General features: G+C 43.0%; 1 protein-coding gene across 9 annotated transcripts in view; it reads left to right on the top strand.

Moving 5' to 3' along the window:
- Window positions 1-26,276, top strand: part of LOC140910851 (charged multivesicular body protein 3) — a 54,984-nt gene that overhangs the window by 8,365 nt on the left and 20,343 nt on the right. The window contains exons 1-3 of one of the 9 annotated variants that reach the window (XM_073342875.1): window positions 3,940-4,007; window positions 6,241-6,356; window positions 9,790-11,820. The exons of 1 other annotated variant lie outside the window; for it this stretch is intronic. In XM_073342875.1, coding sequence (XP_073198976.1) covers window positions 6,292-6,356; window positions 9,790-11,362 — 1,638 coding nt within the window. In that variant the 5' untranslated portion in view covers window positions 3,940-4,007; window positions 6,241-6,291 and the 3' untranslated portion in view covers window positions 11,363-11,820. Of the gene's footprint in view, window positions 1-3,933; window positions 4,008-6,240; window positions 6,357-9,139; window positions 9,757-9,789; window positions 11,821-12,013; window positions 12,147-26,276 lie in introns of those variants that run through there. 7 more of the 9 variants (XR_012158771.1, XM_073342874.1, XM_073342881.1 and 4 more) reach the window with 7 other exon arrangements.

The following is a 26,276-nucleotide window of genomic DNA, read 5'->3' as shown; positions in this document are numbered from 1 at the left end:
CCCCAGAGCACTTCACAAACTGGGGAAGATAGATGTTTGTCTGCCTAACTTTCAGATGGGGCCTGATTAGGATGACTATATTTCCCAAAGGGAAAACAGAACATCGCATGAGGCTAGCCTGAGGTGCCCCGCCCCACCCCAAACTCTATGCGGGGCTGGCGTTGCTGCTCGCCCAAGCCCTGCCTTTCCCCCTGCGTCAGGCTGAGACTAGAGATGCTGCTTGCTCGAGCCCTGCCTGTCCCCCACTTGAGCCCTGCCTCTCTCCCTGTGCAGGGTTGGCATCACCACTCCCCCCCACCCCTGTACATGTATCCGCACCCCACTTTTTTTTTTTTTTTTACACAAAACTAGGCATCTGTCTTGTTTGCTTTTGCCAAAAAAAAGTCAGGACAGGGCTTAAAAAAGGGACTCTCCAACCAAAACAGGACGTATTGTCACCCTTGATCCAGTAGGTATGCTCAGAGGCTGCCTACTAGATCAGGTCCCATTCAAAATCTGAGGGGGGAGGAGATGATGGTGCCCATCTTATAACTTTTATACCAGTGGTTAGAGTACTCTCCGGGGATGTGGGAGACTCAGGTTCAATTCACCCCTCTGCCAGAAGCAGGGAAAGAATTTGAACAGGGGGTTTCCCATCCCTCAGGAGAGTGCTCTAACCATTAAGCAAAGGGATATTCTGATGTAGGACTCCTAGTCTCCAGTAGAAGCTGTTCTACTGTATATAAATACTTTTGAGTACTTGGAGCAGGGGGACTGGTCCCTGGATCTCCATCCAAGAGGGTGCCCTAAGCACCTGACTACAGAATCATTCTCTCTCTCTCGCTCTCTCTTTCTGGCCTGGTGACTCTAAGTATTTATCCACAATGGAACAGCTTTAACGTAAGAGACTGAGAGGAGGCCTTTTCAGAATATCCAGAACTCTGTGGTTAGTGCACTCTCCTCAGATGTGTGAGACCGCCCGTTCAGTCCCCTTTTTTTCTTTTAAGTTGGTATTTCTTTCAAACAGCTGCTGTTTCACCATAGATAGGTGAAATGATCCCCAAGTAGGCTCTGTATCAGTTTGTAGAATGCTTTGGGTTCCTTTAGAGATTCAAGGTGGGTGAGGTAATATCTTTTATTGGACCAACTCCTGCTGGTAGGGGAGACAAGCTTTTGAGTTTACACAGAGCTCTTCTTCAGGTCTGGGAAATGTACTCAGAGAGTCACAGCTAGGTACAAGATAGAACAGATTGGTTGGTCCAATAAAAGATATTATTTCACCCACTTGGTGTCTTTAATATCCTGAGACCAACACAGCTACAACAACATTGGGTTATTTCAGTCAAACAACTTTAGTCACCCTGTGTTCTTGATAAAGTACTACATTTTAAATCACCATGCATTATACCTTATTCTGTATGTGATATGTTGAAAGCATTATTTAACATTAAAATTGTCTAGTTAATCCTATTTTAATGTTTTCTGCATCAAAATATACCTAATCCCTCTCCTGCATTTTATCCTCCCTCTTGTGCCTCAAATGCACAGAAAATTTTTATCGTATGTCTTGTAACTACAGTGCAGAGGGAAAAACTTATAGAAATCAAAAATGCTAAAATGACATACTATACTGGAGACTATACCAAAGTTTATAATTAAATGCGGTTCTTGTCTTCAGTTGTCAACTGTGTGACCCTTCATTCACATGTCTTGTGATGTTTGCACATCTTCTTGGAAATTTAATGAGGGACTAGATATTATTATTATGACCTATAAAAAACTCTGCATGAAATAGCATGAGGGATATCTGGCTTACACCAACAGCAGAAATGAAACTTAGAATTTAGGCTGCTCCCCTGGTGTGCTCATGTTTGTGTATTTCTGGAGTAATGGAAAAGGGAGTGATCTTTCTGTGTTGCGTAGACACAGCAGCTGATCTGGACAGTAGGAGTGTTTAATTTCCTCAAGTTCATTGGTTTATATCAAACCCTTTAACACTTGTATGGGATTTATAGTGGAATAATAATAGTTTTTAAAAAATCCTGATTAGGGCAATTGGCAAAGCAAGTAGCAACTATACTGATTAGCTAATGATGGAGAAACCATTTGGCTGCGCAATTGTCTGAGATTCTTTCTTGTTGGGAGAGGGAGAGCCACTTCCTACTGATGATGTTCTAGGCATCTATGTGACGGGTTGGATCACAGAAACCCCCTTGGGGCTGCCAGCTGATGTGCCAAGATTACTTCTGCCCCTGCTTTCCCTGCCAGTTTGGGACTCTAGCACCCTGTCTTGTTGAGCCAGACATGCCAGTCTGCTCCAGCACAGACCCAGGGTCTGAACCACGTGTCCCAAAGCCGCAGGCTTGAAATGAAAGCAGTTTAAGAAATGTTCCTGTCTTTAACACTCGGTTGCCCAACTCTCAATGGGGTCCAAACCCCAAATAAATCTGTTTTACCCCATGTAAAGCTTATACAGGGTAAACTCATAAATTGTTTGCCCTCTATAACACTGATAGAGAGAGATGCACAGCTGTTTGCCCCCCCACTCCCCCAGATATTAATACATACTCTGGGTTAATTAATAAGTAAATAGTGATTTTATTCAATACAGAAAGTAGGATTTAAGTGGTTCCAAGTAATAGCAGACAGAACAAAGTGAATTACCAAGCGAAATAAAATAGAACACGCAAGTCTATGTCTAAGAAAACTGAATACAGATAAAAACCTCACCCTTAAAGGAATTCTAGTAAGCTTCCTTTTACAAACTAGTCTCCTTCTAGTCAGGGTCCAGCAATCACTCACACCCCCTGTAGTTACTGTCCTTTGTTCCAGTTTCTTTCAGGTATCCTTGCGGGTGGAGAGGCTATCTCTTTAGCCAGCTGAAGACAAAATGGAGCCCCCCCCCCCCCCCCGGGTTTAAATAGACTTTCTCTGGTGGGTGGACACCCCTCACTCCCCCTGTGTAGAATCTCAGCTACAGTATGGAGTTTTGGAGTCACATGGGCCAGTCACATGTCCATGCATGACTCAGAATTTACAAAAAGAAAAGGAGTACTTGTGGCACCTTAGAGACTAACCAATTTATTTGAGCATGAGCTTTCGTGAGCTACAGCTCATGCTCAAATAAATTGGTTAGTCTCTAAGGTGCCACAAGTACTCCTTTTCTTTTTGCGAATACAGACTAACACGGCTGTTACTCTGAAACCTGTCAGAATTTACAGGTAGCAGCCATGAGTCACATGATACCTTGGACGTCCTCAAGTAGACTTCTTATGTGGATTGGAGCATTCCAAGATCCATTGTTCGTTAAGTGCTTCTTGATTGGGCACTTAATTTGCACATTCCTTTCTCAAGAAGCTGACCAAATCCTTGACTAAGGCTACTTAGAAATCAAGCAAATACACAGCCAATATTCATAACTTCGAATACAACAATGACATATGCATACAAATAGGATTAATAGATTCAGTAGATCATAACTTTACAGAGATATGTTACATGGCATATGTAGCGTAAAACATATTCCAGTTATGTTATATATACATAAATAAGCATATTTCCATAAAGCCTTATGGGGGGCACCGTCACAATCTATACCTTATTCATCCAAGTATCTGTTCGTAAAGGCTTTTTGGTCCCTTCGCCCCATAATTTTGAGTCACATCTTAAATGAGACTCTCACTTGAAATCGTTTGGGACCTTTCACTCTAATCCAGTGTCAACAAAGATATTACATTACAAGTTTTATTGTGAAATTTCCTGTCAAAATCAACAGGATTTTACATTGTTGCCAAATTATATATTCCTACATTAATTAATTCTGGTTTTTTAATTGCAACATTTTAAAAAATATACATGTCTAATAATACTGTTTTAAGATATTGCTTAAAATTAAAATAGAATTAATGATCCAATACTAACTTTAATTCTGCTTTCATGTTTTTCATTTATCAGTGGGAACACCTGTCTGTCTTCAAGTATATAGATGGCACCTATTATCATACTATCTGAGCATCTCATCTTTTAAAGTACTTATCCTTTCAATTCTGTAGAAGAACCGAGGCTTAGAGAAACTAAATGACTTACCCAAGGCCACACAGGCAGTTTGTGGCAGAGCATGGAATTGAATCCACATCTCCCAAGCTAGTGCCCTAACTACTGGACTATTGTGCCTCTCCAAGTTGCCACACTACTCTACCTGACTAGTTGTTACGTGACAGCAATTTGTCTTCTCTCTTCCATATACAAATAGCAGTGATCTGGACTGTGTAAACTTAACTAACCCTTCTCACCTGTATTTAGACTCAGACTATGCATATAATCTTTAATATATATGGGATTGTTAGTTAACACAGTACTTTTTTTATCATACTGGATCCTCTTGACACATTAAATCACGAATGGACTAATATATAAATTTTATTACAGTAATTCCCATTCAAACTGATAACGTTTTGCAGATTATGAATACGTCTTCCATGAAATGTGATGCATAGAGGATAAAGTCCTATCCTGTCTATGCACTGAACTAGTGATGTCAGCAGGTGTTCACTGTGCAAAGTGGCTGCAATATATGGCTCTTCTGCCATCTTAGTATTTTACAAAGAAAACAAAGCAAAAGACACAATTCCAAGATGTGCTAGCAAAACTTCATTTTGCAAAACCATGTTGTAAATTAGTTTTTTAACTAGATCCGTCATGGTTTAAAACCACTAATAATGTGTTTATTCTCTAGTGCAAATAAATAACCAGTTCCAAGAGAGAAGCTTTTTTGTCATTTGAACATAATGCAATTGTGCTGTCATGGTGCAATCAGTGCAAACAGCCAAATTACACTGAAGCCTACTAGTAACTGTATTTTCTTGGCTGTCATTACAAGTAACTGGATAGTGCAGTATGGAAATAGGAGAGACAGTGAAGTAGTGTTTCACTTTTATGTAATGTTAAAATATATTTGTCCTCTGGACTTCCCACAGCCTTGTTTTTTCCCCTATACAACGGAGGAGTGTTTCTGGCTGTCTTAGGGTTTGGGGTTCTGAACATCCAATCTTTAATTATGTTTCAGCTGTGCTAATGTTTGCTCACAGTGACTATGCAGCCACCTGCACGAGCAACATAAGGTGGCTAATCATGATGGAGATATCAACTTTTGAAGTGTGTGTGAAATTTCCTATTGTTAGGTCAGATTATCATTGGGACCAGTTTTACTGTATTTATTTTAATAAACACTTGACAAATGTGAGTTTTTAAAGTGAAGTCTGAAATCATTTAAAAAGTGGCAACCAGTCAGCTTTTAGGGCATATTAAGCATTTCTAAAATAAGCAGTGTGTGTAGATACTGTAATGTCATACTGATTGATTCGTGATCAATCATGTAACTTACAATTACCTGTCAGCAGCCTGCAGGCAGTTTTTAACTCTCTCTTGGTTTTGATAAGTCAGATGAGTGTTTGATCAAAAGTGTCACAAATAAATTATTAAACAAAGAGGCTCTAAGCATTTTATAGACATTAATAACTAAGCCTTGGAACTTCTCTGTGAATTAAGTATTAATCTCATGTTCAAAGGGGGAAGGAACTTCATGTTACAAATGAGGCATGGAGTGATTACATACAGTTATAGAGTGAATCACTGGTAGAGTTGGAAGTAAATTCCTAGGTGCCTGTCTGTGGATCTAATCACTAGACAGCATTGCCTTCTTTGGCAAATCGCTTTAGGGAGTCTAATACGGTAATGGTTGTGTGTAGTCTAAAGCAGCTGTGTATAATTCTACTTGCTCTGGATCAACTCTCTTTTGGGTAGGTTTTAGTTTCTCATTGGGAGAGAAAAGAGAGACTGGTTAGTAATGTATCACTAACATTTTCCTCACTGGTAAAGAACAAGCATATTTTTGTACCTGGGCTGGTAAATTTTAATGAGTTTTGCAAGGCTGCTATTAAATGTTAGAAGCTTTGGCATGTAGCAAATAATTGTATTAGTTGTCATGTTCCTGACATGTTTTTCTCTTGGCAAGAAACCATAATACTCCTACTACCAATGTTACAGCTTCACTTACCAAACACAATCTTTTAGCTAGGGATAGACAAAACTTCAGAATAAAATCTTTAGTATATTTTGGAGGAAATGAAATATTGAGGATGAACCGGTTTCTGTTTTCATGAAAAGTTAACTTAATTGTAGGAGAGCAGATGTTGTGAAATGTTGATTAAGTTTGTTTCTGGCACTAAAGCTTCCCCCCCTCCCACCTCCTTTTGGCAATAGGTGATAGCAAATGATAGAAGTCCTCTCGTGGGTAAAGTCCATTGGGAAAAAATGGTGAAGAAAGTATCAAGATTTGGCATACGGACAGGCACTTTTAACTGCTCCAGTGACCCCAGGTATGTTCTTTAAAGGGCAATTTAAATCCATAGGCTGTCTTAAAGTACAGTTGGATTCTAACTGGAATGCCTTCTGTTGTACAGGTAGCCATGACAAAAGGCTGCTACCTACAGGTTTTTATCCCTGCTAAAGTATGTTTAAAACTCTCCATTATGATTTTCATAAATAATGTAATTACCCATAAAATTGCTGCTACTAAAAGTAGCATCTGAGAAATATATATTTGGGCTAGGGTAGAGTACAGCAGTGTGGAAAGATGACTAAATGAATCTGTTGGCTTTATAGCCGTGACTGAAGTTAATGGGAATTGTGCTCACTTATGACCTGGCTGAATTTGGCCCATGTTGGATAAATTTATTAGTTACAAGACTCTAAAGCTTAGTCTGAAAAGGGGGGCAAAATGTATATGTTTTATAGCCACCGTGTTTTAACTGGGGATTTGTCCAAATTGAGGGGGTGCGGGGGGAAGTCCACTGGAGCTCTACATGCTAGCTACTCCACACTAACTCATTGTGTGGACACACACTTACTGTGCACCAGTAGAGCCTTTGTGCACATTAGCTTAATGTACTTTGAAAGTACATTAAGCTAAGCTGCCCAAAGGCACTCTTAGTGCTCATAAGAACGGCCATACTGGGTCTACCAATGGTCCATCTAGCCCGGTATCCTGTCTTCCAACTATGGCCAATGCCAGGTGCTTCAGAGGGAATGAACAGGACAGATAATCATAAAGTGATCCATCCCCTGTACCCATTCCCAGCTTCTGGCAAATAGAGGCTACGGAGACTTCAGAGCATGATTTTGCATCCCAGCCCATCATGGCTAATAGCCATTGATGGACCTATGCTCCATGAGCTTATGTAGTTCTTTTTTGAACCCTGTTATAGTCTTGGCCTTCACAACATCCTCTGGTAAAGTGTTCCACAGGTTGACTGTGTGTTGTGTGAAGAAATACTTCCTTTTGTTTGTTTTAAACCTGCTGCCTATTAGTCCTTGTGTTATGAAAAGGAGTAAATAACACTTCTTTATTTCCTTTCTCCACACCAGTCATTTTATAGACCTCTATCATATCCCTCCTTAATTGTCTCTTTTCCAAGCTGAAAAGTCAGTCTTATTAATCTGTCCGCCTATGGAAGCTGTTCCATATCCATAATCATTTTTGTTGCCCTTTTCTATACCTTTTAAAATTCCAGTATATCCTTTCTGAGATGGGATGACCAGATCTGCACGCAGTACTCAAGCTGTGGGCATTCCATGGATTTATATAGAGGCAATAGGATATATTCTGTCTTATTATCTATCCCTTTCCTAATGATTCCCAACATTCTGTTCACTTTTTTGGCTGCCTCTGCATATTGGAAAAAGTGCTCAGTAAGAATGTCCACATGGGGAGTTAGTGTGGAGTATCTAGTGCACTTTAAGCTCAGATCCTAGCTTACTGTGCACTGACTTCCATGTGTGGACAAGCCATCTGTTTGAACCTTGACAATAGTACCCTATTCTCAGAAGAATGTACACAGGATATTGTTTTCTCTCAGCCTGAGGAATGTGTGTATATACATGTGTAAATATGAACACACCCTTTTAACAACATACAGTATCCTGTTGGAAAGTAGACTTAATGTAACCTTAAAGCTCTTGAAGCTCTTAAATGTGCCAGAGACTCTCTGATTCTGGAACAACACTGTAAATGGAAGAATCTCCAAAGAAGTTGCAGCTGCTTCAGCAGTAGCTATTGCTATGCTGTCGCAAAACCAATACAATCCTTTAGTACTTAGCAGGCATTAGTGGTCGCTTCCTTCAGACCACAGACAAGCTTGCCTTGAATTTCAGTACGATGTACAGGAAGGGTAGTATTATGTGTGCATGATTCTTAGATGGTCTTAATCCTAAAAGTTTACAGAAGTATTAAACTGAATAGGATGGGAGAAATTTTAGATCAGAAGTGTTTATGTAAGCTAATATTGTATTAATTTTTTTTTAACTTTAAACATCTTAAAAATGAGAGGCAGCATTTAGAGATTCATAGTGCTTAATGCCAGAAGGGACCATTAGATCATCTAGTTGTGTACATAATTTCTGACTAGTCTTCACATTGTGATCAAATATTATTTTTAAATAAAATCTAACTTAAAGAAACAAAACTAACATTGTATTTTAGTCTTTTTTTTTTGTCTTGCTGAATAAATGCTCATGAATAATTTTCATCAGAAAACAGTTGAAACTCCCACTAAAGAGCACATAGCGTCATCATCAGTTAAGATTCTTTTGCTATTGGCATAATATCTTGTGGCCGTTTTCAAAATTAATGTTAACTTCTTTTTGTGGTGGCAGCAATTAATTTTTTTATATGAGAAATTTAAAAATAATTACTCAAAACTATGACTACAGATAGAAAGGGAATAGATTATTTGGATGGTGAACCAGTCTTCCTGCTTTTATTCCTTCGCAGAACTTGTTTGTCAGGTTTGGAAAGAGAGGCAGATGGCTGTGTTTATAGTTTTTGTTGGGTTTTAAAATGTCCTGAAAAATTTATCAGACACCTGCTAACTAAAGTGATCAGTCAGAGGCTGTCACACAAGATTTGTGGAGGAAGGGGTCACCAGGGAGTTCCAGGAACAACACCTGGCTGACCAGACCAGCCCCACAGTTGGTGGGATTAGAAAAGGTTCTCGGAAATCTGCCAGGGAGGTGTCTGTGGACCCTGCTTGGGAGCTTAGTCTTTATCAAACTTCGGCTAGTAGGTGTTTGTTTGAAGTCAGTCTCTCTTCCCTTCCTTCAGCCAGCTGGAAAGTAGAGAAGCTTTCTCTTGTAGAACTTCACTCCAGAACCTCCTGGCAGAATGGCTCTGCACCTTGTTTTTCAAAGCAGCAGAGAAACAGACCACAATCTTGCTAACTTCACTTTGCTATTGCTTGACAAAACTATGAATAACAACAGAAGCACCGGGAGGTTAGTTTGCAGAGTCAAGAAAGCACTGCTGCATCTGTTCACATTGTAAAGGTTATCTCTACAACTTGAAGGCCTAGAAACTTAATAACTTCTAAAATTAAAGCTTTCTACTTACCACTTGAAAGTGAGCACGTTTTTTCCCCCAAGTTCTACTTTAAGAACTTTGATATCAATGATACATGACTTTATTAACTATAATAAACCTTTATTTAGCACTTTCCTCATCACCAATTCTTTACATATCCTCCCAAGACCCCACAGCACCCTTGTGAAGTAGATAGGAAACTAGAAGAATTATAACAGCAGGTTCTGGGAGTGGGGAAAGGTTTCCATTGGTGTTGAGCGCACACACCTCCCATTTATTTCTCTGTGTGCAGGTGCTCAGCACTTCTGATAATCATCAGACTTGCATTCAAAATTTAAGGACTGCTGTCCACGAAATATAAAACTGTATAGGCTTATCCACTATTTTCTTTGCAGATACTGCAGGAGAAGAGGCTGGGTGAGATCCACACTAATTATGTCAGTCCCACAAACCAGTACCTCCAAGGGGAAAGTGATGCTTAAAGAATACAGTGGACGCAGAATTGAAGCTGAACACATTTTCAAGTGGATAACAGCCCATGCAGCTTCTCGGATCAAAACTATCTACAACTCTGAACATTTAAAAGAAGAATGGAACAAAAGTGACCAGTATCGGGTGAAAATATACCTGTTTGCTAACCTTGACCAGCCTCCAGCTTTCTTCTCTGCACTAAGTGTAAAGTTTACTGGAAGAGTTGAGTTTATTTTTGTGAATGTAGAAAACTGGGACAACAAGAGTCATATGCCGGAGATTGGTATCTGTAAGACACCATCTTACATACTTAGAACTCCAGAGGGAATTTACAGGTATGGGAATAACACTGGTGAATTTATATCCCTACGTGCCATGGATTCCTTCTTGCGCTCAATACAACCTGAAGTTAATGATTTATTTGTTTTAAGCTTAGTATTGGTTAATCTGATGGCTTGGATGGACCTATTTATCACACAAGGTGCTACTATAAAGCGTTTTGTGGTTCTGATAAGCACTTTAGGGACATATAATTCTCTCTTAATTATTTCTTGGCTACCTGTGTTGGGCTTTTTGCAGTTACCTTACTTAGATAGCTTTTATGAGTATAGTTTAAAACTCTTCAGGTATTCTAATACAACTACTCTAGCTTCGTGGGTGAGAGCTGACTGGATGTTCTACTCATCACACCCAGCCCTATTCCTCAGCACTTACCTTGGTCATGGCTTACTAGTAGATTACTTTGAGAAAAAAAGACGACGGAACAACAATGATGAAATAAATGCCAATAACTTGGAATGGCTGTCAAGTCTGTGGGACTGGTACACCAGCTACTTGTTCCACCCAATTGCTTCTTTTCAACACTTCCCCTATGAATCAGATTGGGACGAAGACCCAGATTTGTTCTTAGAGCGATTAGCTTTCCCTGATTTATGGCTTCACCCTCTGATACCAACTGATTATATAAAAAGTTTACCAATGTGGAGGTTTAAATGTCTTGGCATGCATTCTGAAGAGGAAATGTTGGAAGCCTCTCAAGAGAGTGAAAGTGACTCAGACAGTGAAAGCAAAGATGTCTTGAGTGGAGAAAAAGAAGTATCTGAGGATGAGCTAAGTACAGTTCACAGTCCCAGTGAAGTAGAGCCTCAGTGCAATGCTGATATCTGTTCATGTGCCAATAAAAATTGTCATAATGAGCCGTATGAAAGGAAAGCAAGGTCGTATGGATCATATAGCACTACAGAAGACATGGAACCAGATTGGTCAGCCTGGCCCTCTAATATGTTGCACTGTACAGAATGTGTTGTGTGTCTAGAGAATTTTGAAAATGGATGTCTGCTAATGGGTTTACCATGTGGTCATGTGTTTCATCAGAATTGCATCGTGATGTGGTTAGCTGGGGGGCGACATTGCTGCCCAGTTTGTAGATGGGCTTCTTATAAGAAAAAGCAGCCATATACACATCATCAGCCTTTGTCAAACGATACCCCATCTTAGCTGTGTACTAATGTCCTTTGTAAACTTTCCATATATTACCGCTTGCCTTTTAAATGTTAGTCACTTAAAGATTTTGTGGTTTGAAGTTTTAGTTTAAATGTTAGTGCAGTGAACTAAAATATACATGATGGTAATGTTAATGACAGAATCATTTGGTTGCCTTGTATGTTGAAACTGAATGCATACTTACTATACAATTAATTGTTTTTTCCTTTACAACATTTGGAAATTTAATGCAGTTTTTGTAAGCACAAAGATCAAGCCTACAACAAAAGTGTATTCCAGCAAAAGTTTACAAGTTAGGGTTTGGATGAACATTTGAAATTCTAATCTGGGAATTGCATAATTTGAGTTTCTTCTTTTAGAGTCTGCTCAGCACACCTTTGTTGAATAATGTATGTTATATGACAGTACCATTTAAAAATAAATCCGTAAAATAAATTATTTTAAAATGAGAAGGCTGCAGACTTGTAATATGAGTTTTGATAAATATCCTGTGCATGTGGCTACAGATGTTACCAGTCTTACATAGCTGTGAAGACAAATAAAAACATAATAAAACTTTTGTGTCTGTATACAGAAGAAATGCAAAAATCAGTAAGTATAACTCCTTATCTCACTCAAAGCCATTTAAACTCATTACTATTTCAGACTTGCAGCAAGACCTATAGATCATCTCTCTGGTGGTGGAAGAATTTGTTTTATTGTGGTAGTTCTAAAAATGTACTAGACACTTGCCAAACACTGGAAGACCATGTGTCCCTGTCTTGAAGAGTTCTCCTTTGTAAGTATTTCTGAGCCTGCTTTTTGCTGTTGTGTGCTGTTCTGCTAGACCAGTGATTCTGCAGTTCGTTCTGCAGACCACTTTGTAAAAGGTCTATGAGAGAAGATTTCCCTCTCTCCCCTCACAACCATCCATTGCTTGGGCCTTTGTGTCTCATTCTACAGCCAGCCATAAGGGCATGTAGACCTTAGTATGAGATCCACTGTACTAGGTGGCATAGCATTCTCACATAATGACTAAAACAACATTTATAATATTGTTTATTTAAATAACAAGTTTGAGATTTCAAAGTCCGACTGTTTCTTATTACCTGTCTGTACAGTGCGAGCAGCAGTGGGGAGGATGGGTGCTTAATATAGTGGCAAAGTGTATGTGTTACGACCTTGATGCATAAAATGGATGAAGGTATTTTGTTTACACTTGTCAAAAATCATCTAGCTGAAAATCCAGCATGGAAACTTTCAGTGCAAAAGGTAACTTTTGATAAGAAGGTAAATAAAAAGAATCCAACTATGCAGTATTTCTTTTTAACGGGCTCAGTCAACTTGATGTTAATTTGAACGTTTGTACTACATAATTCTGACTGAATGCCATTGAACTTGCTTGAATACAAGTAATTTTACCAGGTTTCCCATATTTAGCATAGAGAAATGTGGTCACCCTATGTCAGTGGTTCTCAAACTTTTGTATTAGTGACCCCTTTCACACAGCAAGTCTCTAAGTGTGACCCCCCCCCTTATAAATTAAAAATACTTGTTTTTATATTTAACAGCGTTATAAATACGGAATTTGAAGTGGGGTTTGGGGTGGAGGCTGACAGCTTGCAATCCCACACGTCATAACCTCACAACCCCCAGTTTGAGAACCCCTGCCCTATGTTATTTGTTACACCTGAAGCTCCAGGGCCTGTTGCTGTCCTTGGTCAAGGTGCACCTGGCAGCCATTTCAGCTTTCCATCCTCTGTTTCATGGCAGATTAGTATTTGCCCATGCCACGATGGCGCGGTTCCTGAAAGTTCTGGAATACCTTTACCTGCACACCTGGGACCCGGTCCCTCTTTGGGACCTGAACCTTGTGCTGTCCAGGCTCACGGGGTCCCCCCTTTGAGCCCCTGGCTACCTGCTCCCTTCTGCTTCTCTCCTGGAAGGTCTCCTTTTTGGTCACTATAACTTCGGCCCGTAGGGTGTCCCAAGATCAGGGCACTCGCTTTGGAGCCCCCGTACACGATCTTCTATAAGGACAAGATCCAGCTGCGTCCATACCCAGCTTTTCTGCCCAAGGATGTCTCCCATTTCCATACTGGTCAGGACATATATAATAGAATATCAGGGTTGGAAGGGACCTCAGGATGTCATCTAGTCCAACCCCCTGCTCAAAGCAGGACCGATCCCCAACTAAATCATCCCAGCCAGGTCTTTGTCAAGCCTGACCTTAAAAACCTCTAAGGAAGGAGATTCCAACACCTCCTTAGGTAACACATTCCAGTGCTTCACCACCCTCCTAATGAAAAAGTTTTTCCCAATATCCAACCTAAACCTCCCCCACTGCAACTTGAGACCATTACTTCTCATTCTGTCATCTGCTACCACTGAGAACAGTCCAGATCCATCCTCTTCGGAACCCCCTTTCAGATAGTTGAAAGCAGCTATCAAATCCCCCCTCATTCTTCTCTTCAGCAGACTAAATAATCCCAGTTCCCTCAGCCTCTCCTCATAAGTCATGTGTTCCAGTCCCCTAATCATTTTTGTTGCCCTCCACTGGATGCTTTCCAATTTTTTCACATCCTTCTTGTAGTACGGGGCCCAAAACTGGACACAGTACTCCAGATGAGGCCTCACCAATGCCGAATAGAGAGAAACAATCCCGTCCCTTGATCTGCTGACAATGCTCCTACTTATACAGCCCAAAATGCCATTAGCCTTCTTGGCAAGAAGGGCACACCGTTGACTCGTATCCAGTTTCTCATCCACTGTAACCCCTAGGTCCTTTTCTGCGGAACTGCTGCCTAGCCACTTGGTCCCGAGTGTGTAGCAGTGCATGGGATTCTTCCGTCCTAAATGCAGGACTCTGCTCTTGTTGAACCTCATCAGATTTCTTTTGGCCCAATCCTCTAATTTGTCTAGGACCCTCTGTATCCTATCCCTATCCTCCAACGTATCTACCACTCCTCCCAGTTTAGTGTCATCTGCAAACTTGCTGAGGGTGCAATCCACTCCATCCTCCAGATCATTAATGAAGATATTGAACAAAACCAGCCCCAGGACGACCCTTGGGACACTCCGCTTGATACCAGCTGCCAACTAGACATGGAGCCATTGATCACTACTCGTTGAGCCCAACGATCTAGCCAACTTTCTACCCACCTTATAGTCCATTCATCCAGCCCATACTACTTGCTGGTAAGAATACTGTGGGAGACCATATCAAAACCTTTGCTAAAGTCAAGGAGTAACACGTCCACAGCTTTCTCCTCATCCACAGAGCCAGTTATCTCATCATAGAAGGCAATTAGGTTAGTCAGGCATGACTTGCCCTTGGTGAAACCATGCTGACTGTTCCTGATCACTTTCCTCAAAGTGCTTCAAAATTGATTCCTTGAGGACCTACTCCATGATTTTTCCAGGGACTGAGGTGAGGCTGACTGGCCTGTAGTTCCCTGGATCCTCCTCCTTCCCCTTTTTAAAGATGGGCACTTTATTAGCCTTTTTCCAGTCATCCGGGACCTCCCCCAATCGCCATGAGTTTGATCGTGTAAGATCATATATTTTCCAGTCCTCTGCTCAAAGCCTCATGTTACAGATGAGGAATGCAGGCTGGATACCCTGGACATCAGGCAGGCGCTGGCCTACATAGAGAGGATGAAGCCATACCGTAAGTCTATGCAATTTTGTTGCTGTCACAGACCGGATGAAGGGTTGCCCAGTATCTACCCAGAAAGAAAAGGAGTACTTGTGGCACCTTAGAGACTAACCAATTTATTTGAGCATGAGCTTTCGTGAGCTACAGCTCACTTCATCAGATGTATGCCGTGGAAACTGCAGCAGACTTTATACATACACAGAGAATATGAAAAAATACCTCCTCCTACCCCATTGTCCAGCTGGTAATAGCTTATCTAAAGTGATCATCAGGTGGTCACCTGATAAGCTATTACCAGCTGGACAATGGGGTAGGAGGAGGTATTTTTTCATATTCTCTGTGTATGTATAAAGTCTGCTGCAGTTTCCACGGCATACATCTGATGAAGTGAGCTGTAGCTCACGAAAGCTCATGCTCAAATAAATTGGTTAGTCTCTAAGGTGCCACAAGTACTCCTTTTCTTTTTGCGAATACAGACTAACATGGCTGTTACTCTGATATCTACCCAGAGAATCTGATCCTGGATCACTGCCTGCATCCGCTACTACTATGAGCTGGCGAAGGTAACTCCCCGCCCCACAAGCGGCTGTGACATCCCACTTGACTAGGGTGCAAGAGTCATTGGCATCCTTCCTCGCTCAAGTGCCAATCCAGGAAATTTGCAGTGCCGCAACCTGGTTGTCCATCCACACGTTTGCTTCACACTATATGCTGACCCAGCAGGCTCCGGCTGATGCTGGTTTTGGCAGAGCAGTACTCCAATCTGCAAGAACTGTGAACTCCGTGCCCCCCGCAGGGAATTCGGCTTGTGAGTCACCTACAATGGACTTGACATGAGCAAGCACTTGAAGAAGAAAAAATGGTTACCCACCTTTTTGTAACTGTTGTTCTTTGAGATGTGTTGCTCATGTCCATTTCATTACCCGCCCTCCTGCCCCTCTGTTGGAGTTGTTGGCAAAAAGGAACCGAGAGGGCCCAGGGCCGGCAGTGTCTGATCTACCACGCCAGGAGCACAGCACTCCAAAGGGTGCCACAGCCAGCCCTACAGGTACCGCTAAGGCAAAAGTCTCTGGCCACACTGTGGGTGTGCGTACATCTACAATGGAAAGGACGTGAGCAGCACATCTTGAAGAACAACAGTTACAAAAAGGTGGGTAACTGTTTATCCATCCTCTGTTGTGTGGTCTCAGCTTCTGGCAGTTGGAGGTTTAGGGACACCCGGACAGGGTCGTCCCTAGCCATTCTGATGCGCTACGCAGCCCCCACCAGGCCTCCATGGGGGGGGGCAGGGTAGGGGGGAAACCACCCCCCAGCACGAGCCGGCGTAGCATAGCGGGCTGGGGCCGAGTCTTTCCACTTCCTACTGCCTGGTGAGTGCAGGGCGGGCTGAGCCCTGCACTCACGGGGCGGTGGGAAGTGGAGCGACCCGGCTCCAGCCTGCTCTGCTCTGCTTTGCTCCCCTGGCTCCTAGCCTTGGAGGGCAGGGGGAACCGCCCACCAGCACTTGCCAGCGCCACGGCTGGGAGCCGGTGGAGTGGAGCACGCTGGGCCCGGGTCGCTCTACTTGCCACTGGTGAGTGCAGGCCCGACCCCTGCTGCAGTCCTCAGGGGGGTGGGGGTGGGGCTGGGGCGGAGCAGGGGCGGGGGCTTGGGGAAGGGGCGGAGTAGGGGCGGAGGCCACGGGGAAGAGGCAGAGCAGGGACTGGAGCAGCACACAGCTGCGTAGGGCACCAGGAAATTTGGTGCCTCAAATTTCCTGGTGCCCTATGCAGCTGTATGCTTTGCATATGGGTAGGGACGGCTCTGCACCCAGAGCATGGGGTTATGTCCCTGACCATGCTGGCTAATAGCCATTGAGGGACCTATTCTCTATGAACTTACCTAATTCTTTTTTGAACCCAGTTATGCTTTTCCCTTCACAAAATCACATGACAAGAAGTTCCACAGGTTGACTGTGTTGTGTGATGAAGTACTTCCTTTTGTTTGTTTTAAATGTGCTGCCTATTGATTTCTTTGGGTGATCTTTGGTTTTTCTGATATGTGAAGGGATAAATAACACTCCACATCATTAATGATTTTATAGCCCTCTATCATATCCCTCCTTCATAATCTCTTTCCTAAGATGAACAGTTCTATACAACACTACTACAGTAATGATCAGGCAGAGTGCACCTTTGGGCTAAGCATACACTGTGGGTTACAGAAAGTTGTCATTGTAATGTGAAAACTGAGTGGGTACTGTCCTTGATTTGCAAGCAATAGTGAGTGGATGTCCATTTCAGTCAAAGATGGTTCTAATGGTCACTGCTGCTGTAGAAGTCTATTTCTGTTTGAGAAATAAGCCAATAGTTTGGACAGTCAGAAGGAGGCATATAGAGGACACAGACACACTAGTTTTACATGCATCCGATGAAGTGAGCTGTAGCTCACGAAAGCTTATGCTCAAATAAATTGGTTAGTCTCTAAGGTGCCAAAAGTCCTCCTTTTCTTTTTGCGGATACAGACTAACACGGCTGCTACTCTGAAACCTAGTTTTACAAGGATGACTTGTGGTAATGAAAGAGAATCTCGCTGCTGTAGGTCTCCAGATCATGAGCAGTAAGTAGTGACTCAGATCTTTGGCATCTGCTGTCTGTTTGGTCGCCTTTGTAAAATTAATGGTCTCAGTCTAGTTCGTAGTGGACAGTCTATTTCAAAAACCACCGCATTTGGTATCTTTGTTGACAGTTTCAGCTGAGAAGCAATGGCAATGGGGTGCATTTATTATATTAAACTCTTGTTACAGTAGCACCCAAAGGCTGCAGTCAGGATCGAGTCTATTATGCTGCATGCTATACAAACACAGAGACACTCCCTATCCCAGTGTTTACAATCTAAGAGATAAGAATAGGCGAAAGGCTGAGAATATAAAACAAATAATATTGGCACAATTTGGGTAGTTTGTTGTTCAGTTGGATTTCATGAATATTTGTAACATGTCTTGAAATCTTTGGGTGAAAAGGGTCTTAGAAGTGCAGTGTTCTAAGAAAGAGTCTGGTCTGAGAGTTCAACAAGTGAAAATGCAAAATGACCAACTTTGAGCTACTCAGTCAATAGACTTAATGAGGTGCAAGAGACTTCGAGAGAATGTCTTTATGTTCTTCTAGCTCAGATGCACTGGAATAAATAATACCCCTAACAATGAACAGAACTCTTCTCTAGAAAATACCTGCTCATACTGGGTAAGATTTAGGAAGGAGACTGAGATGAACAATAAATATTTGTAAGTGTTAAATGGTCTTGTTCTGGGAATTAAATAATGAAGGCAAGTATAATGATATGTAGCTACTGTAATTAGAGTAGGATGGTTCATGCCCTTTTCTTTTACCTTGTTCTAAAAATCCTGTATTTCTTCACGTGCACTGCTTAGTGATACTTAACCCTCGTCAAACCCTTCTACAGTCATTAACTAATTCTCCCAACCACCACTCCTTACCGTGCCATGATCTTGGTAGGTATTCCTCAGTTTACAGATAAACTAAGGCAGAGAGGTGAAATGACCTGCCCAAGGCCACACAGCAAATCAGTGGCAGAGCAGTGTGAGAACTCTAAACTATCTGTGTTTAATTTAAACCATTGGCTCTCAAACTCTCTAGACTACTGTACCCCCTTCAGGATTGCATACCCCAAGTTTCACCTCACTTAAACTACTTGATTACAAGATCAGACATAAAAATACAAAAGTGTCACAGTACACTATTTCTGAAAAATTGCTTACTGTTACGTTCTCATTTTTACCATATAATTATAAAATAAATCAAGTAGAATATAAATATTGTATTTACATTTCAATGTCTAGTATATAGAGCAGTGTAAAAAGTTACTGTCTGCATGAAATTTTAGTCTGTAGTGACTTCACTAGTACTTTTTTTGTAGCCTGTTGTAAAACTAGGCAAATGTCTAGATGAGTTGATGTACCCCCTGGAAGACCTCTGCATATCATAGAATCATAGAATATCAGGGTTGGAAGGGACCCCAGAAGGTCATCTAGTCCAACCCCCTGCTCGAAGCCGGACCAATTCCCAGTTAAATCATCCCAGCCAAGGCTTTGTCAAGCCTGACCTTAAAAACCTCTAAGGAAGGAAAGAGTTCTGTTCATTGTTAGGGGTATTATTTATTCCAGTGCATCTGAGCTAGAAGAACATAAAGACATTCTCTCGAAGTCTCTTGCACCTCATTAAGTCTATTGACTGAGTAGCTCAAAGTAGGGAGATTCTACCTCCCTAGGTAACGCATTCCAGTGTTTCATCACCCTCTTAGTGAAAAAGTTTTTCCTAATATCCAATCTAAACCTCCCCCACTGCAACTTGAGACCATTATTCCTCGTTCTGTCATCTGCTACCATTGAGAACAGCCTAGAGCCATCCTCTTTGGAACCCCCTTTCAGGTAGTTGAAAGCAGCTATCAAATCCCCCTTCATTCTTCTCTTCTGCAGGCTAAACAATCCCAGCTCCCTCAGCCTCTCCTCATAACTCATGTGTTCCAGTCCCCTAATCATTTTTGTTGCCCTTCGCTGGACTCTCTCCAATTTATCCACATCCTTCTTGAAGTGTGGGGCCCAAAACTGGACACAGTACTCCAGATGAGGCCTCACCAATGTCGAATAGAGGGGAATGATCACGTCCCTCGATCTGCTCGCTATGCCCCTACTTATACATCCCAAAATGCCATTGGCCTTCTTGGCAACAAGGGCACACTGCTGACTCATATCCAGCTTCTCGTCCACTGTCACCCCTAGGTCCTTTTCCGCAGAACTGCTGCCTAGCCATTCGGTCCCTAGTCTGTAGCTGTGCATTGGGTTCTTCCGTCCTAAGTGCAGGACCCTGCACTTATCCTTATTGAACCTCATCAGATTTCTTTTGGCCCAATCCTCCAATTTGTCTAGGTCCTTCTGTATCCTATCCCTCCCCTCCAGCGTATCTACCACTCCTCCCAGTTTAGTATCATCCGCAAATTTGCTGAGAGTGCAATCCACACCATCCTCCAGATCATTTATGAAGATATTGAACAAAACCGGCCCCAGGACCGACCCTTGGGGTACTCCACTTGATACCGGCTGCCAACTAGACATGGAGCCATTGAACACTACCCGTTGAGCACGACAATCTAGCCAGCTTTCTACCCACCTTATAGTGCATTCATCCAGCCCATACTTCCTTAACTTGCTGACAAGAATACTGTGGGAGACCGTGTCAAAAGCTTTGCTAAAGTCAAGAAACAATACATCCACTGCTTTCCCTTCATCCACAGAACCAGTAATCTCATAAAAGGCGATTAGATTAGTCAGGCATGACCTTCCCTTGGTGAATCCATGCTGGCTGTTCCTGATCACTTTCCTCTCATGCAAGTGCTTCAGGATTGATTCTTTGAGGACCTGCTCCATGATTTTTCCAGGGACTGAGGTGAGGCTGACTGGCCTGTAGTTCCCAGGATCCTCCTCCTTCCCTTTTTTAAAGATTGGCACTACATTAGCCTTTTTCCAGTCATCTGGGACTTCCCCGTTTCGCCACGAGTTTTCAAAGATAATGGCCAATGGCTCTGCAATCACAGCCGCCAATTCCTTCAGCACTCTTGGATGCAACTCGTCCGGCCCCATGGACTTGTGCACGTCCAGCTTTTCTAAATAGTCCCTAACCACCTCTATCTCCACAGAGGACTGGCCATCTCTTCCCCATTTTGTGATGCCCAGCGCAGCAGTCTGGGAGCTGACCTTGTTAGTGAAAACAGAGCATATCCCCAGGGGTATGTGTGCCTCTGGTTGAGAACCACTGATTTAAACCAACTCCCATTAGGTATCAACCCCCTACTGAGGAAGGGCAGTAGGGTCAGGCATACACAGCAGAGGCCATGGCAGCATGGCTTCTTGAGGATGCCCTGCCATCTTGAAGATTAGGAGGGCTACTTCCCCTGACCACTCTATGGGTACAAAATATTACTGTGCCAATTGCATGGTTTTAATGTAGTCCTTCCATGGGTTTTCCCACCAAGGCACACAATCTAGGTCTACATACAGGTTAACAGAGAAAATTATTTAAAATGTAAAGTGCGTGATTTTAATTCCAAAGGAGGGATACCCTAAGCTCCCGTACAAGTCTGAATTAATTAAAATATTCCTAAGTAGCTCATCTGTAGTACGTGTGGCATATACAGATTACATGATGGTGTGGCCTGAAGGTTTTATTGCACTCAACTGGGATCAGCTGCATAACTGACTCATAGCATTTGCTTTGTGTGAATAATGTACCCATGACAAACTCGTGATGTTAAAACCTTTGTACCACCACTATCATGTATTCCTGGTATGTACATACGTAATAAGTAAATGATCAAATGTGGAGTCCCACTAGAGACTTTGCTATCACCACTCTGTTTTATGCAGAAGGTACTCAATTACTGCTGTAGTGTACGGTTTCAGAGTAACAGCCGTGTTAGTCTGTCTTTGCAAAAAGAAAAGGAGTACTTGTGGCACCTTAGAGACTAACCAATTTATTTGAGCATGAGCTTTCGTGAGCTACAGCTCACTTCATCGGATGCATACCGTGGAAACTGCAGTAGACATTATATACACACAGAGACCATGAAACAATACCCCCTCCCACCCCACTGTCCTGCTGGTAATAGCTTATCTAAAGTGATCATCATAAAGTGATCATTGGGCCATTTCCAGCACAAATCCAGGTTTTCTCACACACACACACCCCACCCCCATACACACACAAACTCACTCTCCTGCTGGTAATAGCTTATCTAAAGTGATCATTAAGTTGGGCCATTTCCAGCACAAATCCAGGTTTTCTCACCCTCCGCCCCCGCACACACACACTCACTCTCCTGCTGGTAATAGCCCATCCAAAGTGACCACTCTCTTCACAATGTGTATGATAATCAAGGTGGACCATTTCCTGCACAAATCCAGGTTCTCTCACCCCCTCGCCCCCCCTCCAAAAACCACACACACAAACTCACTCTCCTGCTGGTAATAGCTTATCCAAAGTGACCACTCTCCCTACAATGTGCATGATAATCAAGGTGGGCCATTTCCAGCACAAATCCAGGTTTTCTCACCCCCCCACCCCCATACACACACCAACTCACTCTCCTGCTGGTAATAGCTCATCCAAAGTGATTACCATGCACATTGTAGGGAGAGTGGTGCCACAAGTACTCCTTTTCTTTTTGCTGTAGTGTAAAATCCTAAAGTAGGTAGGAAGACGCAGCTCAGCTTCTCAGAATACACTGGTTTGGCTATTGTAGTGGACGTAGAAAATGGGTCAAATATGACCAAACCTCACTCTCCCTTGTACAAATATTCCTTGAGGAACTAAAATAATAAAAAGCCTGGTCTAGGGGTTAGAGTAAGGGCCCTGGCCATTAGGAAACCCTGATTTCCATTCCCAACTCTGTCATTAACTTGTCTGATTTCAGGCAAGTCACTTTAACCCTTTGGTACCTCAGTTTCCACATTAGTGAAATAGGACTAGTCCTAGCCTGTCTTGTAAAGCACAGTGCAGTCTCTGGATAAGTGATATATACAGTAAATGTAACATTTTAATTGGACAACTTTGTTCAATTCAAGTTAGATTAGAGCCATAGAAAAGAGGGTAGGGAGATAGCTACCATTTTCTTTCTATAACTATAAGACATCTAGAAGGATATGAACACCCACATCCACCACTATCTCCTGAGCAAATGCTATGCTCTGCTAACTCAGCATATACACAGTTATTGAGGCTTGATCCTAAGCCCCTCCCAGACAGACATAGGGCTTTTAAGGTCTCAATTATGCTGTGCTGGGTCCCTTTTACGTGGCTTAAAGGGGCTGATGCAAGGATTAGGATTAGCCCCAGGTACCTTTCCCAACACCATATAAGAGACATCATCTCTTCAAAAGCAATATCCCAAATTTTGCTCTAACTTAAAGTGGGACAATTCAGGTTGCCTCTTTGGACTTCCCCAGTGTAACTGAGGGGAAAACTTGGTCTGTTCTTGAAGAAAAAAAAACCTGTCAAAATGTACTGCTCTATACACTACACCTACTTGCTTGTGCTTCCTCATGATGTGGATGGTAATGAAAACACTAATGAGATTGTATTGCCTGTTAAAGTTACTGGCTCCGAGAACAATTCTGCAAGACTGTTTTGAAAGTAAAGGAGATTGCACACAAGAGACGACACAGGTGCTGGAGCAATGGCAGGAGCAGGCTGCAAATTACTGCAGGGACATCCCCAGCTGCTGTAAATTGGCAGTGCTCCATTCACTTCAATTGCACTATGCCATTTTGCTAGCAGTGGTCTTTTACAGAAACCAGTGTAGTGCTGTATAAACAATGCCTCAGGTACTTGTTTTTTCACTATTCCTTACACAAGTAGTCCAACTGCTGTTAATGGACTACATCTGTAACTAAAGACAACAGGCTTCTTCCCTGAATGTAGGCATCATCGTTCAACGACAAATGATGGTGCTGGGGTGATGGATAGGATAGAGAATCAGCACCACAGCACTCGGATTAGGTTTTTATATAATGGCGGCATTATAATCTGTCTAATATTGATATAAACTAAGTTGACATACATGATAAATAAATGCAAGCACTATAGGCTGCGGGGGGAGGCGGGATGGGAGGAGATTAAAGTTAGAACAGTGTTTTTCAAAGTTTTGGATCACAACCCGGTACTGGGTTGCACTATGTAAGGCACGGGGTTGCCTTGCTCAGCACCCAGGGACCCTACCGGCTCTGGTCAGCACTGCCAACTGGGACGTTAAAAGTCCTGTTGGCGGTGCTGCCCAGCTAAAGCAGGCTAGTACCTAAAGGTTCCAACACTGTGCCCCAGAAGCAGCCAGTAGCGGGTCTGGTTTCTAGGCAGGGGGCCACGGGGCTCTGCACGCTACACCCGCCCTGAGCACCGGCTCCACACTCCCATTGGCTGGGAACAAAGGCTTGTGCGCCTCCACCTAGGAGCCAGACCTGCTGCTGGCCGCTTCCGGGGCACAGCACGGTCTGCGGTGCCAGGACAGGTGGGAAGCCTGCCTCTGCACCCCAGTAAGTCTGTGCCCCAATCCCCTGCCCCAGCCCTAACCCCGCCAACTCGGAACCCCTCCTGCACCCCAAACCCCTCATCCTCAGCTGCACCCTAGAGCCTGCAGCCCAGAGCCCCCATCCCACACCCTGAACCCCTCATTCCTGGCCCCACCCCTCAGCCCTCACCCCCGTACCCCAACTCTCTGCCCAAACCCCTCATCCCCAGCTCCACTGGGTCACAGGCGTCAACAATTTTCTTCAACTGGGTCCCCAGAAAAAAAGTTTGAAAACCACTGAGTTAGAAGACACTTGTCTAGAGATATTGACTCTCCCGGGGTGGAAAGACAAATAAGGGTCATAAACAGCCAGTGGGCAGGAGAGGGGGACACAGAGCCCACGGGGGGAGCAGAAGGGAGGGTAGATAGATGTAAGAAGCCCCTGACACAGAAGTGGTGTTGAACACAGAGAGTTGCTAGCATAGAAGGGGTAGATGGAAGTAGGCTCTAGTGTGGAATGCAGGGATGGGGTCATTGCACACAGCCCCTGCCAAAGAGGTGGGGGCAAGGCATAGTGGTGCAGAGAGGCCCTAGTGTGTGGGATGAGATACATGGGGGAATACGCAAAGTCTCTGATGTTTGGGGGGAGGGTAGAGGGGAAGAACAGACACAAGACCTATGATTGGTAGGACCCCATGGGGGGGAACACAAGGTGGAAGATGTGTATTGGAATGGGGACACAGAGGTGTAGGGATGTGGCAGAGGCCTTCAGGAGAGAGAGAAGAATGAACAAAATCAGGGGAGCCATGTAAGCTTGATTTTATTTTAAAATTTAACGCTACGGTACATTCCAATGCCTGCTTGGATGTGTTTTTACTCTTTGTAAGCTAGTGTTTGACACATGCCATTCATATCAACACAGGTCGTGATGCTGTGGGCAGCCTGCTGGGTGGGGATGGGGCAGAGCTTGTTTGTTTTCCCTCTCCACAAATAAGGTTGCCAATTTTGGTTGGTTGTGTTCCTTGAGGTTTCATCACATGATCTAATCTTTAATTAAAGATTAATCTTTAATGCCTGGAGACTCCAGGATAATCTTGGAGGGTTGACAACCCCTACATCTTGGGGCTAAATGACCCCCAATGAATTACAGTAGCTGTCCACCTGTAATGGGTGATCAGCAGACAAAGGTCTCTGCCTCAGGGTGAAGCTTCAAAAGGCTGAATTCTTTGGGTTACATTTGCATATGCCACCCAAACTATAAAGATTTCAGAGTAGCAGCTGTGTTAGTCTGTATTCGCAAAAAGAAAAGGAGTACTTGTAAGACTTGAGAGACTGCAAATTAATTCCAATTCAGCAAATTGGATACAATTAAGTTAGGCTTGAATAGAGACTGGGAGTGGTTGAGTCATTATACAAAGTAAAACTATTTCCCCTTGTTTATTCCTCCCCTCTCCCCACCCACTGTTCCTCAGATGTTCTGGTTAACTCCTGGAAATGTGGTGGAAATGGCTCACCTTGATTATCACTTCAAAAGGTTTTCTCTCCCCCCACCCCAGTCTCCTGCTGGTAATAGCTCATCTTAAGTGATCACTCTCCTTACAATGTGTATGGTAAACATCCATTTTTGCATGGTCTGGTCTCCTCACTGTATTTTCCACTTTATGCATCCGATGAAGTGAGCTGTAGCTCACGAAAGCTTATGCTCAAATAAATTGGTTAGTCTCTAAGGTGCCACAAATACTCCTTTTCTTTTTCCAAACTATAAAGGAATCACTCACAGGTTTAGGGGTGTGTTTTGTTTGAGCTAATAGCTGGTATGAGCTTGTGGCCTTGTTGAAGTTGGGTTGATCTCTGGTAAACTCATTAGTGTGCATATAGCTTCTTTTATTGTTGAAATATACTTTCTCTGTAATGCTTTTTCCTTAAGAATAAATGTATTTGTCTAGCAATGGCTGTATGGTAGCTTAACTGTGGGCAATTATGCTATTTTATAGGCTCTCAGAAGCCAAAACAGGCCACCTTCAGCAGTCTGACTTGCTGGGGAATTCAGTGTAGGCAGGGAATTGTGCAGCCTGGAAAAAATCCTGATCAGGAAGGAGAGAGACTCACGTCCTCCACCCACCTGCTGTGACAGCGGGAGAGGCCGCAGCCTGAGACAAGGGGGACTTTGCAGGACCATAGAGGGGGAATGCAGGTGCCCTGAATTGTGACAGCTGC

This window comes from Lepidochelys kempii, chromosome 4, assembly GCF_965140265.1.
Source record: "Lepidochelys kempii isolate rLepKem1 chromosome 4, rLepKem1.hap2, whole genome shotgun sequence".
NCBI lineage: Eukaryota > Metazoa > Chordata > Testudines > Cheloniidae > Lepidochelys > Lepidochelys kempii.
The sequence above is the reverse complement of the archived record's forward strand: the minus strand, read 5'-3'. Positions and strand labels throughout refer to the sequence as shown.